The 20,203-nt window shown below is 41.1% G+C and overlaps 1 protein-coding gene across 1 annotated transcript; it reads left to right on the top strand.

Moving 5' to 3' along the window:
- Nucleotides 1–244: 244 nt before the first annotated feature.
- On the top strand, nt 245–20,010 carry ncs1b (neuronal calcium sensor 1b). The gene is made up of 10 exons (XM_037777479.1): nt 245–940; nt 1,945–2,066; nt 3,095–3,241; nt 7,211–7,235; nt 12,729–12,867; nt 15,937–16,015; nt 16,458–16,546; nt 16,617–16,694; nt 18,155–18,262; nt 18,740–20,010. The coding sequence occupies exons 3-9, from the start codon at nt 3,178–3,180 to the stop codon at nt 18,251–18,253; spliced, it is 573 nt and encodes a 190-aa protein (XP_037633407.1). The 5' UTR covers nt 245–940; nt 1,945–2,066; nt 3,095–3,177; the 3' UTR covers nt 18,254–18,262; nt 18,740–20,010.
- The last annotated feature ends 193 nt before the right edge of the window (nt 20,011–20,203 follow it).

Raw genomic sequence — 20,203 nt, 5'->3', positions numbered from 1 at the left:
ATTGGATGATTGAACTCTCTATCAGTAACAAGGAACAAACAAGACATATTGGCTATTTTACACTTTATTCATTCACTGCATTCAGTTTTAACAGTCTCTTCTGCACTCTATTCACTTTTTTGATAGTCGTGTATCACAGCTGTTACCCTGCACTATATTCAGTTTTAACAGTTTTCTTCATCTCCTTGTATTTTTATATCTGGTATATTTTTTTGTACTTTGTATTTTGCACTACTAATTTTTTTACTGCCTTTTTACTAACATGTTTTGCACAATGGAACTGTGATGCTGGAAACTTGAATTTCCCTCGGGATCAATAAAGTTACTATCTATCTATCTATCTACCTATCTATTTATCTAATTGTAAAATACACTAGGTTTTAAGTTGATCATACACTAATTAAACACACTGGTGTAGTGATTAACTAATAAAAAAGATAAAGCACTTCCAGCCTCAACATAATGAGAAACAAAAATGAGCTATTTATGAGCCATGTGAACCACCGTCGAAAGACCAGACATTACTCACTAACATCAGTGTTGCACTAAAATTGGGCACACCAGGCTACCTAAAAGTGTCAAATCCGCCTTTAAAAACTCTGTGTGTGTGCGTCAAAAAGTGAGTACACCAATCCTTCACTGTATTACGGGATGACACGTGTATATGCACTTAAAAAAGCACACAAAGAGTCCTTGTATGACCAGTGTGGTACCGCGACGTCAGTGTCTCCCTGCTGGCACTGAAGCTGAGCTGGTCGGGGCCAGGCAGCCAGCAGCAGCAGTGACGTCACTCCCTGTCGGCGGCATCAGAGCAGCACGGACGTTCCATTCCATCCGCGCGCAGCAGAGCAGCGAGTCGTTCCAGAACTCTGCGATAGGAGGAAGAAGACGTTGGTCAACGGCTCAACGGACGGCGACTTTTCCCGCTTCTATAGCTCAGGTAAAGTCGCCTTATTTTTTATCGAGGACACGCTTTTATTAATTTAGAGGTGTTTTTTTTATTTTTTTTTTAGTTAACTCGCTTCAAGGAACAGCGTGGGTACCAAACGTTGCGAGTACAATGACTACTAGCAAGCTCTCCCCGCACTAGCTGCTGTGCTGTAGCCATAAAGTGTGTGTTGTTGCTATGGTAGTGCTGCCAGGCAACGTCCCACCTGCTGCTGCTGCTGCTGCGACTATATGTTTCTTTATCAACCCAAACAAATATGAATATATTATAATGTGCCCGTAAGTCCTTTATCCCTTCTGCTGTTAAGCTGCTGAACATAGACCATACCAATTTTTAAATGACTGTTATTTAGAGGAATTTTAAGATGTGTTGTTTTTATTTCTTATTTTTTGGCTTTTATTGCTATAATCCTATGTATTTATATGGTTCTTATTGTAACTTGTCCCTCCAACTTGCCCCATGCCTTTTTAATATATATTTTTTTCCTTTGACTTGACTAATTATTGGTTGTCTGTTGTATGTATGGATGTATGGACTGGGAATGCTACAAATGAATTGCCCCCCTTGGGGATGAATAAAGTTGTCTGAAGTCTGACAAAGCCCCATTCTTATGTGTTAATTCAGCCATTCATTTGCTGTGTTTTTAAGTGTGCATCAGAGTGTGTTTTAGTTGTGCTGTTTTTCTCCTAGCCAACTGTTTTCACAAGACGTGAATCAATCATTCCTAACACTTTTAACGCTACACTCATTGAAATTGTGCTAATTTAAAGCATTTTACTTTAAAAAAAAAAAATTCCACATTGTGCCTTTCCTGTGGGCTAATATTCAGCAGCTTTAGCAGACAGTAGAAAGGTCGTCTGTTTTGATCGTTTTCCAGTCAAGTGCTCATGTGTCTGTTGCTCTAGGTGACAACAACACACAGCCCGTTTCCATTAAAACACAGCAACTGCTTATCATTCCCTTTTCTAACTGCTGTCTTGTCTGTTTATTTTCAGTGTCTAAGTAACACACCAGGACCACAAGGCTCGAGCGAACACAAGATGGTGATTACCAGCGTGGCATCCCTCAGAAGGACATTGCCGGCCATGGACACGGAGAACAGATGTTCGCAGTGAAGGTAGCCTAGCGCATACAGTAGTTTTCCTCATTCTGTGGCTTATAGAGACAGCTGCTGTGGTTAGGCATAGGTGCATTGCCAACACTAGGCAGGCCGATACAAAGAAATTCCATTATCCCTCATCTCCTGTCTGCTGTGACAGAGAGGAGGAAATCACCATATACCATGCTGTCGTGAGGCCAGGAAGAAGGAGGGAGAATTATGAGTCAGAATGGAGAAGAAAAGAAAACTGTCACTCTTCAAATCCTCCTCTAAGCTTGGTAGACAGCTTGCACACTTATTTTAAGAGCAAGACCAGATCTCTTTTCAGCATGGCATCCAGAACCGTGTGGATACCTTGCCTCTTTTTGCTTTCCATAAATTATTACCGAAACATTTTCCACTTTTCTTAAACTGTTGCGTCTGTATACATGCCAGGGATTAGAGTTAACGCTTTTGAGTGAGAGCAAAGTGCAGCGGGGTGCATCCAAGGCGAGCTCTGTTCATTGTATTTTAGTTTACACACCTCCTTATCTCAGCTGTCAAGAGGGAGGATTCTTTTCTACAGTAACTTACCCAGAGCAATAGAGATAGTGGTGGGAAAGGAGGAGGGGGTGGGAGGAGTGAGAAGAACAGAGAATGACTGTGAGGAAGTGAACATGCTTAACCCAGCCACTGAGTGACTCTTGTATCCAAGGACGAAGGTAGCAACGCATCCAAACGCCACTCTTCGCCCACGGACTGCTATGAAGAAATGAGGCGAGCACATAGGCACTCAGCGGCGCTCGTATAGACTCAACAACCTGCCAGCCCTTCTTCACAGGGCCCCTGGGGTTTGACTCGCCTGTCTGGAGTGCCAGGGCTGATGATGACTGAGCAGATCATGACCGCAGCTAGAGTGAACTACACAGAACGATAGATTCATTTAGCTTGAATGGGAGTTTCCTTTTTTCTTTTCTTTTTTACAAAACAAGACAAAAGCGTGTTTCCCTTATTTCACTGGTGTTCTTGCACCTAAACTGGCCCACTTTTGTGTATGTTTTTGGCAGAGGAGTAGACCGGAGAGGAGGTAGTAACAGGTCCTGCGTGCCAACCAAGGTGGGCTTGGAGGTGTGGAGGAGAGCTGAAGATCATGGGCAAATCAAACAGCAAGCTCAAGCCAGAGGTGGTGGAGGAATTGACAAGGAAAACCTACTGTGAGTACCTTTTCTTTTTGCTTGTCTTTGGGGAAACAAACTCTTTTCAGCTAGCCTGTATAAGGATAAAGGACCATTCAAGACTATACAGTGTGTGATAGGACACCATTAATTATCATATTTTCCACCCACTGTGTTCCATACAGGCTGTACAGTAAATAACCCTGTCTGCTGTGCTGGGAAATATTGAGATTCTTCACCAGTATTTCGTTGTCGACAAAACAGAGCTACAACTAAATGTCAGCTGGGAATATAGCTCCCTGTTTGATTTAAATTTACATTTAAATGTTGTGTCGCAAATTGTGATTAGTTAAGGTCTGGCAAAAGTTGCAATCAGCATCTTTAAATCACGCTGAAGGGAATTTATGAATATATAAATGCTGAGTTTCTATCAGCTATTGAGCAGGGGATTTTAGAGATGAGGATGTGGTTTTATATGCAGGTCATGGACCCTCTGTATAATTTCATATATAGACAGAGACAGAGATTGATAGATATAGAATATAAACAGAGCCTAATTGAAATGGTGGGATTGGGTCTGCTCTGCAACATTGCAAGTACATGGATTTGTGTTGTTCCTGTCGACTTGTCAAGGCATTGCAAACTGACAGCATTTGCTTTTCTCACCTTGCTCGCACTACCCTTATTCATTAACGATCCCCTGCTGAACAAAAAAGATCCCCACCCCCCCACATTTTTCAATCAAATTTGACCAGAGATCACATTTATAATTACCACAACGACGTCTGTTCGCAAGACACTATATTAATCATTTATGTGTTGTTTCCGGCGCACAGAGTTATTATTATTACTTGAGCAGTGCAGTGTGCAGGTGTGGGTGGGAGTTGACATCCATTGGCTGCTTAATGACAGTGTTATTTGTGTGGTGGGTCTCTCCACAGCAGAGCCGTGGAAGGCTGTTGTGGCAGGAAATTGCTGTGGAGGAAGATTGGGCTTCGTGCTGGGCTGGGCTGCTTGCTGCTGTCCTCTACTCACTCTCTCTCGCTCTCTCTCTCTCTTTCTCTCTTACCCTTTCGCCCTGTCTCCTTCACTTTATCCCCTAATTGCCCTCTTTGAGCTGGGAATGGAATAGTATAATTAGGATCTTATCTGGTTAGCATCGCTGAGAGGGGCACCAAGCTTTCTCTCCCAGCTTGATCATTCTCCCTTTCTCTGTTGTTGCCTGACTTGACTATCATTTCTGCTTTCCTTGTTGTCTCTTTCTCTCTCCCATGAGAAGCTCTGTCTGCCATTTTAGTCTACGCTTTCCTTCGGTTCTTGACAGATTGGGGACTTTGTAAATTTATATGTGCCTATGTGTCTTTTTCTTATTTTCCAGTGGTAGAAGAGGTAGGGTGTTTTTTTCCCACCAAATTATGCCCTCTGTGTTGACAGGCAACTAACAAGGCCAGGCCAGAAATAAGGCCTGATTAGTTCAAAAGATGTCTTTCTTCAGCTGTGTTGTAGGTTTGAGAATGCATCTTCATAAGAAAATTATTATGACCTTGTATTTTAAATAAAATGCTTTCTGGCCAAAGACCAACCTTGAGCTGTGCCAAGGCTCCAGCTAGCCGGTGTTTTTCCTGTTCTTAATAAAAACTGTGGAAACTGGTTGCAGCCTCACCTGTACTTAATTCCAACCAGAAATGCTTTTCCAAATGACTGTTCTGGCATCACATGGAAATACCAGCAGTTATTAAAATGTCTGCAGGATGTAGGCTTGGCCCACGTAATGGCATTAGGGATGGCATGAGAACCGATACTTAGGTACCAAGTCGATGCCAAAATTCGGAAAATGTGACGGTACTTGTTTTTCTACAGTACCGAGGATCAAGACTAATGGTGACCCGATGCCCCGGGGACGTTACAAAATTTCCCTGATAATGCTACATTGTGAACAACAAATCTGTGTTGGAAGAGAGCTAGTTAACGTTAGCTCTTTAGCAGCTGGTGGGCAGCACAGTCCTGCTTGGCTAAATAACGGAGCTAACCACTAACATTAACAGAGTTTGCATAAAGTTACATTATGATGCATTCAAGCTCTATTAGGTTAAGAGGGTTAAAAAATGTTGTATTCGGCAAAGTTAAATTATAACATTATCATGATGTATTCATATTAGGGCTGTCAATTAACAACACAAAACAATGACAAATATTGTCCAGAAACCCTCACAGGTACTGCATTTAGCATAAAAAACATGCTCAAATCATAACATGGCAAACTCAAGCCCAACAGGCAACAACAGCTGTCAGTGTGCTGACATGACTATGACTCGCCCAAAACACCAATGGATTCCTTAGGTTTTCTAGTTGATGCCAGTATCTTCACTACGTTTAAAACTGAGCCCGCTACAACCTAAAAATCGCAAGTTGTGTTAATGTGTTAAAGAAATTAGTGGCGTTGAAACAAATTTGTTTTAACATGTTAATCGCTCCAACTTTGACAGCCCTACTTCATATGTAATGGCGAGATACTTGAGGCGGATCATCAGGGATTAATAATAAATTTACAAAAAAACAGTATAATGATAATAAAGGTGTGTATGTTAAAGTACATAGGATTTATTGTTTTATTTTTGTTTTCAGCCGTGGTATTGAATTGGGTGTCGAGAGTTGTGGAATTTCTCTGGTATTGGTATCGCCCACAAAATTTCTGATGTCGTGACATCCCTAAATGTCATGATGCTTTTGCAAGTTGTCAAAGCCATGAAGAGTCTCACAGTGACAGAATACAAGCTGGATGTGTTCTCGCACACCCTGCAGGGTCAGCCAGTTAAGTGGGCCCTGCACTCTTCTGCAATGGGCTGATTGCATTATTGCCCATCGCCTCTGACGGACTTATGTAATAAAACATTTTATTAAATCGTAGCCATGGTGAATTGCCTCAATTTTTGACTACATTGTCTTTTGAGGCCAATTTAATGGTAGCTTGGCTTGGCTGACAATCGTGAGATTGACCCTGACATTTATTGCCCAAGAAAGGGTCACATGATGGGTTTTCATGGTGAAATGCTGAGCAGAACGAATCGAGGCCGAGAGATATGCAGGCGAGGGCTACCTGACCTGACCTGACCCATAGCCTCTGTATGATTTTGCTCCAGCGCTGCAGTAGACACATTATGGGATACACATGTAGATCTCATTGTAGAGTGTTGGATAATTTGATTTTAATTCCCCAGAAATGTCTTATTTGTGACTGAATGTGCATGAAACTCCCTTTGTTTCCCTGACTGTATAACTTTGCAGTAACCATGACTATGAGTTGCTTAAGGTTAAACATTACAGTAGGAGACATTATCGATTAACTAACTGGCTGTTTGCTGTATTTGTAAGGCAATTGCTTTGCCCCAGGCCCAACAGAAGTGGTACAGTAGTAGACGGCATCTATCCTCAGACTTTTACCGTGGCATGAATTCAGCAAGTCTCTCTCAAAGGACCACCTGGTTAAACTAATGCTATTGATTTCCAGCCCTTGTTTTCATTAGCAACCCCAGGAGGCAGAGAGGCCGAAAATGGCTGTGGTTACTTGAGAGAAAGTAAAGAGACGAGGGAAATCCATGAGGAATCAGTTGATTAGATGCTGGCAGATAATGGCATTTTGTGTGGGCGTGATAGCACATCATGCCTCCTAAACTGTTCTTTCTTAAAATCTGTGGCTGACCTTCATTCCCTCAGCCTTGTTTTATCTTTTTGTAGCTCCCTGGGGTTTACTCCCACTTGTCCTTTACTGTCCTGGCCAACAGAAAAAGATATTCATCTCCTCTTGATAGTATGCTAGAATCGATGAATTAAAATCATGGCTTGTGTCCAATAACTGCACGTTGACATCGTTGAGTGTGAATATATGTAAGGATTGGGCCAAGATAATTAACGATGCTACTACTTGGCTCCTTTAACAACAAGCTACTTTTCTTGTAGGACAGCCAACGTTTTCCTCTAAGCTAATGTCACTCTTTATTTCTCTTACAGTTACAGAGAAAGAGGTGCAACAGTGGTAAGTGTGTTTTTTTTTTCTCCATTCCTGATGTAAGCATGTTGTGGCAATTGTGTTTTCATTGTCAAACCTCCAGTGGTGGAAAGCAACAAAGTACATTTACTCAAGTACTGTACTTAAGTACAATTTTGAGGTACTTGTATTTTACTTGAGAATTTCCACTTTCTACTTCTCGTCCACTACATCTCAGAGGGAAATATTGTACTTTTTTTATCTCCACTACATTTATTTGATAACTTTAGTTACTTTGCAGATTAATAATACAAAATATAATCAACTGATAAATTATGTTGTAATATTAGATTAAGATGAAACTTTATTGATCCCCGGGGTGAACTACCCAGTAGTATATAAAGTAAGTGAAGTGTTGAACAAATAGAATATCCCAAAAATATTAGTAAAATAGCAGAAAATATTACCAAATTGACAAAAATTTACAAAAGAAATTGTAAAATTTCCAAAATAATATCAGTAAAATATCCCAAAAACATTTGTAAAATATTAATTAATTATCAGACAAAAAATCTAAAATATCCCCAAAAATTACAAGCTCCATCTTTACTAGCTGTAACATTAAAGTGGTGAACACATTAATGCATCAATAATTATAATCCAATAATATAATATAGATTATTCTGCATAATGAGTACTTTTACTTTTGGTACTTGAAGTATATTTTGATCCTAATACTTTTGTACTTTTACTAAAGTAAGAATTTGAATGCAGTACTGTTACTTGTAACAGTGTATTTTTACACCGTGGCATTGTTACTTTTATTGAAGTACAAAATGTGACTGCAAACCTCACTTGTCTTGACACACTTGCAAAACCCACTTTGATATATTTTACCCAGGATTGAGTTTCTTGAGTCCGCGGATAGTGTATTTACATTTAGTTTGATAGTTGATTTGAAGCCGTTTCCCTCACCCCACCCTGAAGACAGATGCGTTCTGAAAATAGAATGACTTTGGAGTCTTCCTGAGGCTGAATGACTTTGAAGGCTGATAACACTGATACAAACATTTCCATGATGCATTCCTCAACAACCTTTTTTTTGCTCTGTTTGGTAAAGGGATGTCTGATAACAGAAGAATGGCCTGGGGTGCATAAGGTTGTTCCACTTTCAGGCACTTAATCGCTACACTGCCTAGAGAGCCTCCACAAGGTTGCCGATTAGTAATCCTCCCCGTTGGATTCTGCACCTATTATTCAGTGTGACCTGCGCCAGCCCGCCTTGCAGAGGTTTCGCCTTTGTCTGATACCAGCTTGCACTCGCAGTGTTCTAACATGTACTTACATATACTTATTCATGAAACAGAGACACCTCAGACTACGATACGTCACAAGACTGTGGTGAGAGCGATCATTACTGTTAAGGTGTGAATTTCTGATCGTTTTTCCGAAGGCCCAATTTGACAGCCACTGGCACAGGGATAAGAGACAATGCACCTTCATTTCCAGAGATGATTCAAGCATGAGCGTAGCCATCGCTTTTGTTTGCTGCATGCTGCTCTTGGGCTATTGTTTCTTTGGAAATGAAAAACAAAGAATAGCGTACATCAGAAGAGGGAGCACTGTAATAAAGTGATCACTGTTCCGTGTTCACACTTCAGTTCTCCTGCTTTGGTTTTGCATTTCACGACCTAATTCTGCATGCATGAAAAGAGCTCTGTCTCCGGAGCTAGGCGCTGTTCATGTCCCCTGTTAGGGGGTGTACGGTGGGAAGGATGCAGGGCACATTCACAGCCACGCAGTAGCATTATATATCACCGGGTATTGGCAGGTCAAGACGAGCCTCCGAGCTGGCCCGTCTCTGGGGCTGACTTGAGTGCACTGGGGTGGAATACCCCCCACCCCTCTTAAACCTCCTCTCCTCCGGCTGTGCAGCCAGCTAGCTCACCATCACTCTCGCTGTCTTTCACAGCAAAGTTAGCATGAGTCCTCACTTGAAGATCAGCAGCAATCAACACGGCTGAGTGTGAGGGATGAGAGGGAATTTTACCAGGGGAAATGCCAGATGGCATGTAATTAGAGCACAGGCACAGACACAGAAGAATTAGCGGGGTTAGATAAATGCCTGTGTTGTGCATTAAATTTGTTCCCCTTCCTAATTCTCCTCTAAAGGGAACATCATTAGTATGCTCGAGGATCACCTGAAATCAATAACAAAATGGCATAGCGCAGTGATGTTCCCGCCAGCTAAGCAGGAACAAGAGAGACGTCGTGCGTAAGTCTTTAGCGAACCACCACGGTAGATGCCAAGGAGTAGGAGCCTGTGCCAGCAATAAATACTTAATCTTCATGCTGGCCCCCCACTGTGGTCTGATGCACAATGTCACGTCTGCTATGTCCCTGCAAGTTCAGTGCGTAGTTGCACTCTTACACTACTTCAAGTACAGTCTGACTGCGTATGTGTCTTAGCACCAGTGTCACCAAGTCAGATTTCTTGTACATGATCTGTTCTTGGCAAATGAAGGTGATTCTGATTATGACTCTGATGAATAGCTGACACTGGGCAAACATGTTTACACTGGTACATTGCCTTTGTACTGTAGATGTGTCTTCTGCTTGGTAGTCAGCCTTACATTTGTATTACTGTATGCTTAGCAAAGCAAGTGAATGTGATTATCGACTGGCTGAATAGGGAAAATAAGTATTTGATAATTCAAAACTCATAGTGCATATTGAAGAATTTGACTGGAGCCCAACCAATACTGATATGATATTTAAGAGAGTAAAAAAATCCAATAATTATATATTGGGTGATTTCTTTTTTTTTTTTTTTTTTTACTTTAAAGGTTCTCTTAAGGGGATTCAGAGCATTAATATAGCAACAAACATCTAATTTCTATGTAAAGATATAGAGGAGTAAAGTCTACCTGAGCAGAGAATGAAGTTGCTCTCCTCACGGGCCAGCCACGCGCGCCTTTCAGTGCATATTCATGCACGTGAGCGTGCTCCACTGACTAGCTCATGGCCGCGACTCACTTCACTCTGGTTACAGCTGATAACGCCGTCCCAACCGATGGCATCGTTGCGGAAGCGTAGCATCCATCCTCCGGTTCTCCCTCAGGTAAACACTCTTAGCTCTGTCAGCTCTGTTGCCGTTGTTTGCACTGTTAGCACCGTTAGCTGCAAGCCATCAGCTCAGACGTCGCAATTTTGAGAGCCATGCGGAGGCAATAGAAATGCTCCCAATCTCGCATTTAGCACCTTTTTAAAGACATAATTAAAGACGAACAGTTTTGATAAGAATCCTTCATATTTGGTTATTGAAAATGAAAAAATGGAATTAAAAAGATAATATCTCTGGTTCTGCACTCTTTTCAAGAGTCTGACAATGTTATAGAAGTCTAACGCTAAAACGAGTACTCTATTAATTCATTTTGACATGCAATAAGTCCTTGAGGTGCTCTTAATAATGTTAAAGCTGGTCACAGAAAAGAAATCTTCAGGCACTCTCAGGCAAGGAAAAAAAGTCATTGAAGAGGAACTCCGGCGATTTACTATTGCTCCATAAAGCTGAGTGACTCATAAGAAACCCATTTCAAAGCAGCAAAGACCAAGATATCCTTTTTCCCTTTTAACTCCTACATTTAATGCAACTCCTAACTCCTACTTTAATGCAACTCAAGAGCGTTGGTCATAGACCTAAATGCCCACTTCTTTCAAACACCATAGCTCCAGATGGTAACACAGGCTTTCCGTTAAAAAAAAATTAAAACTCAATCCCAGGCCAAGATAACCCTGGTGACATCATAAGTCCCTTTTTAAAAGCCCTTATTTAGTCATGCATATTGGTGTAAAATGCAGACATGTTTGGTCCTCACACAGTCTTAACCAGGGCATTTGGACCATATTATGTAAGTGGTCTGTGATGCTAATCAAGTTTTATGTATTATTTTATCCTCCTATCAATGCAATGCAGTATACGGGAACATTGTTTTCAACCATTATTTATGTCAACAAGTTGAACTCCAATCAAAAACACATTTCTGTAATGTCATTTCTTGTTACTTATCAGCAAACAAATACTCTGATACCAATAAAACTGTGATAAGCATGTCAGTGTGTTGGAGCACCGATTCAGTTTTATTATGTCTGCGATAAACTAAAATTGGCTGATATTTTACCCACTTGAAATTATTGAATAAAAGCAATACAGACACTTCTTGTAAACCTCCTAGTTAGCAGATAGAATGAATTGTTGTGGATTCTCTCATTTGATGACAGCTTTTTGTTCACTATGGCTGCACGTATGACGCAAAGAATAGGTGTATTTGCTGCAAATAATTTATAGATGCACTGTTCTGTTTTTGCAGTAAACTATCGCCACTGAATGGGCTATATACACACTATACTAAAAAACCTTTTATGTTGGTTGCCGGATATAATATTACATAGTCACACATTGAAAATGACTGAAGAATTCAGGTGAAATGGGTCGGCGTTGGATTACGATATGCATTGTGTGCTCTGCACTTTGAATACCAATTAGATTGTATTATGCATTATAGTGAGCGAGGCTTTAATTTTCCTGCATATCTCCAGATAATTCAAATGTGAGAATTACATGCTTCTGCTCTCTCCTCGCCTCTCTTCTCGCTGAACTTTTTTCTCAACTGCTCCTCAAAGTGTCTCTTTGACTGTATGGAGCTAGCTTCATTATCGCGAAGGCAGATTAAAAGCAAAGAGTTTAAGAGGAGCGAGGAGTGGAAAAGATCTGTCCTGGCCTTCATTCTTCATCAGAACACACTCTCTCTCTCTTTCTCTTCCCTCTCTCTCTCTCTCTCTCTCTCTGGCCGTAATTACAGCCCAGCCTCATTCTGAATCAGAGACGAACATGCAGTACTCCCTTGTGTGAATGTGCGTCATTTCTGCTGTTGATCAAGAGCAAAAGCTTTTTGCGATGCTTTTTATAACTAGAGTGTTATTATTTCCCCGCTATTTCCTCCTGCTTTTCATCTAGCATTTATTTTTGTAAAGGCTAACACTCTCTTCCTCGTCCCCCTGACCTATTACAGTCTAGTTAGACTTTGAGGCTGCTGTGTTCCTTTTATGAAGACGTACAAGGGAAGTGCCTACCTCTGAGTGACTGCGCTTGAAATTGCTTATGAGATGCTTCTATATTTAGGCTAATGAAGATATTAAGTCGCTCTCTAGATATGTCATTTCCAGGGGCCAGAGGAAGCTCTCAGACTTATCTATCAGCCACGCATATTATCAGAAGAGGACTAGAGAGTAATTTGATTAGAGTTAACCACCCTGGGCTTGCTATTGGATTAGGGTGATCGTCTTATCTGTGAATGAGACAAATAGCTTTGCACTTTACCTTTTTGATCTTACACACTCTTTCAAACTGAATCAGTAATGCCTGCTGTAGAGGTGTGGAGATGAAGAGGTCCAGTCTTGTCTTGATTCATGTATTCTCATCACATTATAAATGCTATTTTAACTCTTTAAATACTCCTCTATCTGTGCTTTATTTTTCAGGTACAAAGGTTTCATTAAAGATTGTCCAAGCGGACAGCTGGATGCGGTGGGCTTTCAGAAGATTTACAAGCAGTTCTTTCCTTTTGGAGATCCCACAAAGTTCGCCTCCTTTGTCTTCAATGTATTTGATGAAAATAAGGTTTGTTATCAATTTCACTTCTTTTATTGTCTGGGGTTGCTGCTAGATAAGGAACGGGATGTTAAAAGCGACTGTGTCTGAGGATAGAGCTAATCTAAAGGTCCTTCTTTCAGCCAGAGGTTGCACAGAATAAAAGGGCAACATGGTATAGAAATCCTACTCATTTTGCTGCTGTTATCATTCCAGAGCCCTTTTTGGCTGCAGGGTATCAGGTTTGTATATAAAAAAAGGTTATTTATTGAATCTCTTCCACTTCAACCCTCTTTACCATAGACACGTTTTTTTTTTCTTATTTAGGGGGTACAGGGGATGTTCAGGGGTAGATAAAAACATCAACGGAGAGCTGGGAACCTGAAAATTAATTTGAGATGCAGCTCAGCACTGTGTGTCAAGTTGTTCTAGTCATAAGTACAGTATGTGATGGTCATTCCCATGCTCTATCATGTCTCATAAGTTGTTGCAGCAATTTTTGGGTTACATAGATTTGGTGCTAAATTTAACCTTTTTTTTACCATTCAAGAATTTCTCAAAATGATCTATAATCCCACCAAAATACCACATTAAGACACCAAGACCTTGAGGAACACCATAGAAAAAGCCATGCTGGGATTTGGTATCAAAAACTTTTGACATTTGGAGATTTCTGCAAGAATTTCATTTTTCGATTTTTGCGATTGGATGGCGAGTACTTCTGTTCTAGAAACTACTCAGAAACCCCCTTATTGTTAATATACCTAGGAAAGCCATCCATCCTCTGAATGCTCTAGAGACCTAGAGCATTCAAATGATTCTCTCGTTTGTGGCTGTAATGTTTCATGAGGCTGTGATTACCCTAGAGGTCACAGTAATTTTATACAGTGAGGTCACGTTTCAAAAAATGGTCTCACTACAATGAAATGGCTACTATGGGGACTAACATCATCACACATTATTACAACTGGGCTCATTGGATCCAAACGAGACTTAGCTTTCCAGTCATACCCAATTTATGTAATTGCAAGACTGTTTAGGGACCCCAGTATGCAGAAATATTCAAATACACCATTTTAGAATAGGCGAAAATAACACATTTATACTGCATTCAAAAAACTGAATGGTTTTTGCCCCAAGCTGCATGTGATTATCATGAAGTGGGCATGTCTGTAAAGGGGAGAACCCATTTTCATTCACATATCTTGAGGTGAGAGGTCAAGGGACCCCTGTGAATATGGCCATGCCAGTGTTTCCCTCGCCAAAATTACTAGTACCAGTACCTTCACTCTTGCTCTAAAACTGAGCCTACTTCAGCCTCTGAAATACAGTAAAGTCGGCCGAGGTCGCCAGCGTCCTCAAAGAGGTTAAACCCCTTTTGAATGAAAGTTTTGGAAACTGAATGATATTTAAAATCTTGTAAATGTAATCAAAATATACAGTATATGGACATGTCGGACAATCCATGTTTAGCATACGCTACAAATTATTTTATGCATAATGTGTGATAATTTCCCTATTTTTGTTCTTTGTATTTTTTGCTAACTGTAAGGTTAGTACAAACAGAATCCTATTACATTTCTCACGTATTTAAGGACATACATAAGTACATCTTTGAAATCATTCTCTGCTGTCAGTCAGTATTTCAACAGCAAAGATGATTCTATCCTATAAAAAAGACGAGTCGTTGCATCATTAGTAACACATAATGGTAACCCTTAGTTTGGTGCCAGAAATCAGTTTCCAAGAGTGTTTGCCAGTTTATTTTTAAAAAGGTGTATATGCATGTTTGTTTTTTTTGGAACGAAGCTCTCTCTGTTATGTGGGCGCATCCTCTAAGGATTTGAGGACATGAGATGGCACGTTTCAACAAGGCCAAACTGCTAAAAGCAACATTTGTCTGGAGTGATACACCTCATCGCATCTGTGCGAGATTATTAAAATGATGTTTAGGAAGACGGACTGTAGATGAGCAGCTCCTGGGATTTTGGTAAGCCCCTGGAGCTTTATTGACTCAGTTAAGAGGCTTTGTGTCAGGAAGATCAGACAACCCCTCTGTCTGATGTTTATCTGTGACCTTCATTAGCGTTCGGCACCCCATAGTTAGAGAATGCATTGATCTTAACAGCATTTATTACATTTATAATCAGCAATGCATGACCTCAGCATTGTCCTGCTGGTCAGATGTCTAGCAAAGATAAAGTTAGCTGACCCCAGGGCCATGAGGAGCGCTTTGATGTCTTCTGAAAGTAGAGCTGTCTGTTGCTGAACTCGGTTACAGGTAGGCAGCTGTTAGTAGCAGAATGTTGGGAAAACTTTTTGATGCAACACAATCCTTTTAGTATCTGGAAGCCTGAAGGCTCCACTACCAGGACATCGATTTATATGCATCTCTTGTTGTCCACAAGCTGTCGTTTTCACTTGTGTGAACGGCACGTCTTTTATGCAGCGCCTTTAAATGTTTAATTTGACCAAGTCTCATGCAGTTGCATGAGGTCATAACTTGGTGAGTCGGTCTGAATGAGTGGCGTTTGAGCCACTTTGAGCTTTCGTTTTGCATTTGATTATTATCCGTGTTAGAAGACGTTTCTCGTGTGGCCTCACAGAAGAACGCTGCAGGCCTCAATTTTGGGAGACTAATTGGAAATTTTGAGCTTCTACGGTACGATTCAGAGCATTTGATTCGAACAAAGCTCAGAGGAAACGCGTGTCAGAATATTTTCTACCTTGTCGGACAGAATTATCCGCCATGCCCCATTCATGATGTAGAAAAAATTGTGAAACACTTTGCCCCCCCTCCCCAAATATACAGCAGTTGTTTGTGTGCTGTAACTTTTTCGACGACGAGCCAGTCGCATCCATCTTACTAATGACCAGAGGTGACATGTTTGTGCCTCAGGAGAGAGCCAGGTGCGGGGCAAAAATAGCAGCTGACTTGGAGCAAACGTCTGGCCCCGTTTTCAACAGAATACAGCAAGGACATCATGAAAGAACAGCAAGGAGCTCATGAAAGTACAGCGAGTGTGAAGCAAGATGCTCATCTTGTCTCTGGGCCATTTCCTCTCTACCATTCTCTCTCTGTCTCCCTTTTGTCTGCAGGATGGACGCATCGAGTTCTCTGAGTTCATCCAGGCCTTGTCAGTGACTTCCCGGGGGACTCTCGATGAGAAGTTGAGATGTAAGACGTCCTTTCCTGTGTTTTGACATTTAAATGACAGGATTAAGGACTGACTGCAATGCGTTGCATATGAAAGAGGACTGGTGGTTTCCTAGAGAATAGCAAACGAGATAATTAGCAAGATACAGCAGGCATATTAAAACTGGGGGCCATGTTGACAACTTTTTTGAAGATAAAACACCCTAGAAAACTTGCAACTTTAGCTGTGACCATAAGTGTTAAACCTGAAACAAAGTGTGATCACTATTTATATGCACAATTACTACCGTCAATTTTTGAACTGGAAAGCAACCATGAAAGACTGCTACATGTCTGTACTCAGTTTTCACAACTCCCAAAGTCATGTTGAACACATAAAGAAATATATAGTTTAATATAATCGTTTGGATTACACTTTGAAGTCACAGTCGCTTTCTGATCTCTTTTTTTTTCCTCCTTACAGGGGCTTTTAAACTCTATGACCTTGATAATGATGGCTACATCACCCGAGATGAGATGTTGAACATCGTAGATGCCATATACCAGATGGTGGTAAGTTTTACCAGACATCATAAATCATATGAATCTGAATTGTGCAAAATGTAATGATTTATTATTTTAGGGGAACACTGTGGAGCTGCCAGAAGAAGAAAACACACCAGAAAAGCGAGTGGACCGTATCTTTGCAATGATGGACAAGGTTAGTAGCTTAAAGGGTAACTTGGGTATTTTTGAACCTGGACCTTATTTTCCCATGTTTTTGTGTCTAACTGACTAATAGGGACAACGATTTCTGAAACTGGTCCAGTATTGAGAGAGAACGCTGTAGACGGCAGCCACTCACAATGTACGCTGCAGTGTAATCCTATCGGGGCACCGTCATTTATGTCCATTAGAAGTGCTTCTTCTTGCCATGACAGGCTTTGATTGTTAACGTTATACTAACTCTGCTCAATTGCGCTGGCAGCTTGTTTCACAGCTGCCAGTTACAGCGTTCTCCCTCAATACTGGACCAATTTCAAAAATTGTTGTCACCATTAGTCACTTAGACACATAAGCATGGAAAAATAGGGTCCAGTTTGAAGAATACTGAAGTTACCCATTAATATCAAAATAATATCAAAACACCAACGTGTTAGAGACAGTGGCTTCGTCCGAAATCACATAATATGTACTGCATACTCAATATGTTTACTATCGTTCAACGTACATACTGTACATATGTATCTTTTCGGACGCACTGAGCAGTAATTTACGTCATCACTTCCTGAGAGCCTCCCTGCCGGTTTGAGATGTGTAACCATGGTCACCCGTGCCAACATCATGTGACCAAAACAATGGTTTGTGAGAGTCAAGTCTGAACTAATTTAAAAACTATATTACGCCTAACAAAGTGAAATCTTATACTTACAGTTAAATTGAAGTGTTATTAATGTTGCAGAGCTATCTATCAACGTCTGTTATGAACATTGTCGTCACTACCGCATTGCATAGTGGGATATTTATGCCGCCTTAATGTCCAGTGCATACTATCTAATATTTCACTACTAAAAAATCTCACAAACGGTTTCAGCGTACTAAATAGCATGTTAGTATGCAACCAGCGATAATGCAATATAGTCGCTGTACCATTTGATGTTTACATGGTTTAACATCAAACTTTGCCTGACACTGATACCAGTGCAGTAATGATTATTATTTAACATTAAGAGGACTGAATCTGCCTTTGTTGCCACCCTCAGGGCTTTGACATGGACACTGTTAAGTTTAGAGCCATCACAGCGTCAGTAACGCCGCCTGCAGTCTATAAACATCATATATAGTCTCCTCCACCACTCTCCCCCGGTGCTAATGCCCATTCCCTCGGCCCCAAGAATCTACTCAGCTTTAGTGAAAGATGAGACGCAGCCTGCCTGCATGGGTGTGTTTGTCAGCCCACTACTGCCAAGATCAGCCCATTGGACTAGCTGTGCAGCACAGCAGCACTTAGTGATTTGTATTGGCAGAGAGTGGCTAACGTCCAAGTGCACTGAACCAAAGATCCCATCTAACAGCATAGAACAGGAGTAGCATGATTTAGCTTAAGAGCCTGTTTTGCCCCCTGCTGGTAACTCTGTGTTAAAGCATTACGGTTCATCTTGTCTCATGTTCCTCTTCCAGAATGCAGATGGGAAGCTGACTCTGCAGGAGTTTCAGGAGGGCTCAAAGGCAGACCCTTCTATTGTTCAGGCATTGTCTCTCTATGATGGACTTGTGTAGGAATGTAAGGTGAGTGGGTATTAATGAGCTGCATACGGCTCTGCTTGGGTGACTTTCAATCCCAGGTCATGCTTCCAACTCAATATAATGCGGTCTAATTCTTAATTCATCAGAGCAAAGTATATAAGAAAGGGAATTCAGTCCGTGGGCTGAAACCAAAGTGAAGAAGCCACTTTCTGCTCACAGTTTGTTCCTATGAATTATTCAAATGGCCCACTTGTTTGCTGGCAATCAAATAGTCTTGGAGTGCTGAGTGAAGAGCGAGACAGCCCTCTCTGCTCTCACTGCCTAATGTAATGCGCAGGCCGCTGCCAATTGTTGCTGACATCCTGCTCAGCGTTTTGTCAACTGCGAAGTGAACTCGCGAAGACATATTTTAGTAATGCAGCAGCTCTGTTTTAGTGATTTATCCTGCATGCCCTGAACACACCCACGTTTCATGACACCACTTACTGTCATCTGTTCAGTGGTGATAATTCTTCTCAGATGGATCCATCTCAGCATCAGCACGCCAATCCAGCACCATCACACCTGCGACGGGAGGAAGAAGCCACATTTATCTTGCTTCACCCACCCAGAAGTGGACTGCAAACTTTTTTGTCACACGACCGTACCCGTGTCAAGTAGCTGTTCGTCTACATTTCCAGTTCGGATTGTAAACAAATATATCCTCTGACGTGACGGAGAAGTCAAAACATGTCAGCAAAAACCCTCATTTATCCGTGCTTCTGCAGCTATGTGACACCGCGTACACCCTTGAGTTTGTTGTACGAGCATTTCTGCAAACGCAGTGTTGTGGTTTCCCCATGGACAGTCCGAGGAACTGAATTCCCCCCCTGAAATGTTTGTGTGTGTGTCTATTTCACATACTGTAAACCAGGGGATGCCAGTGAACCGCTCAGTGGAACTGTGCTGCTGCTTCACCACCACACGGAGAGAGACTATAAACCCGGGGGAATCTGGAAAAATGTGTTACTTGGTGATAAAGATGTGAACTCTAACTTGAAGTTACAAAGCAGTAAAGTGTACATTGTATAATGTAAATAGAATGGTAATTTATTTTCTGCTTTGCTGCGTTTATGGGAATTTCCTCATACGTATGGAATGAAGTTTTATTTTTTATCAAAAGGTGTTGAAATGTATTGCACTGTATTTTTCATTATTGTGGGATTGTTTTCTTTTCTCACATTCTGAAGTTTCCTTTTCCTTAGAGGAGAGGGGTTTTATTTGAAGAAGGAGTCGGGAGTTTTCTATGGATTATTTTACTACGTTTGCAGTCTCTGCATCCTATTGTGTTTCTACTCCCCCCCACGTTAGCACTAACGTCTAGTGTCTGCACTGTTGCACAGCCGCATCCTGAACGACACGACCGAGCAACACAGTTGAATTCCTGCAGCTCGCATCTGAACTGAGGCTCATTTATTCCTTTTGAGAGCATCGTACTCCACCCCTCAGTCAGCTCTCACACAAAGCCCCGGTCATTGAGAGGCACAAACAGACATCAATTCTGGTTGTAAAGCTTATTTGCGAGCTCCTGTGGTTGCGATTGTCCACTTTTGTATTTGTCCTGTGTGAGGCCAGAGCATGTGATGATGCCTTTTTTTCCATTTTTTGATTGTTTTAGATACAGCGTTAAGATGTTTTATCAGCTTCACTGATTTTATGCCTTATGCAAATGATAATTTACTGAATGATAAATGTCATTTACCTGTTGATTGACAGTATAAGAGCACAGAATAAAATGCATTTAAGTGGCTCACTTTTCTATGGCTGCATTCTTAGTCGTTGTATTTGAAATGAATAGAAAAGATGCATCTGTTTTTTTCTTAATTTTATAGGAGCTGCTTTGTTTAAAAGTGGAATGACTGTTGCTCAAATGTGTATTTGCAAAAACTTTCCTTATGATCCCTAATGCATCTCAAGACAGTAATCCAAGACATCACACACCCG

This window comes from Sebastes umbrosus, chromosome 8, assembly GCF_015220745.1.
Source record: "Sebastes umbrosus isolate fSebUmb1 chromosome 8, fSebUmb1.pri, whole genome shotgun sequence".
Lineage (NCBI taxonomy): Eukaryota > Metazoa > Chordata > Actinopteri > Perciformes > Sebastidae > Sebastes > Sebastes umbrosus.
Note: the sequence above shows the minus strand (reverse complement) of the source record. Positions and strands in the feature narration are given on the sequence as shown.

What these genes read in the sequence shown, in the direction of transcription:
- ncs1b (XM_037777479.1), top strand. Translation starts at nt 3,178, where the DNA reads ATGGGCAAATCAAACAGCAAGCTCAAGCCAGAGGTGGTGGAGGAATTG. An exon ending in ATTGACAAGGAAAACCTACT is followed by an intron (nt 3,242 to 7,210) that starts GTGAGTACCTTT and finishes TTTCTCTTACAG; the next exon opens with TTACAGAGAAAGAGGTGCAA. An exon ending in TCTTTGCAATGATGGACAAG is followed by an intron (nt 16,695 to 18,154) that starts GTTAGTAGCTTA and finishes TTCCTCTTCCAG; the next exon opens with AATGCAGATGGGAAGCTGAC.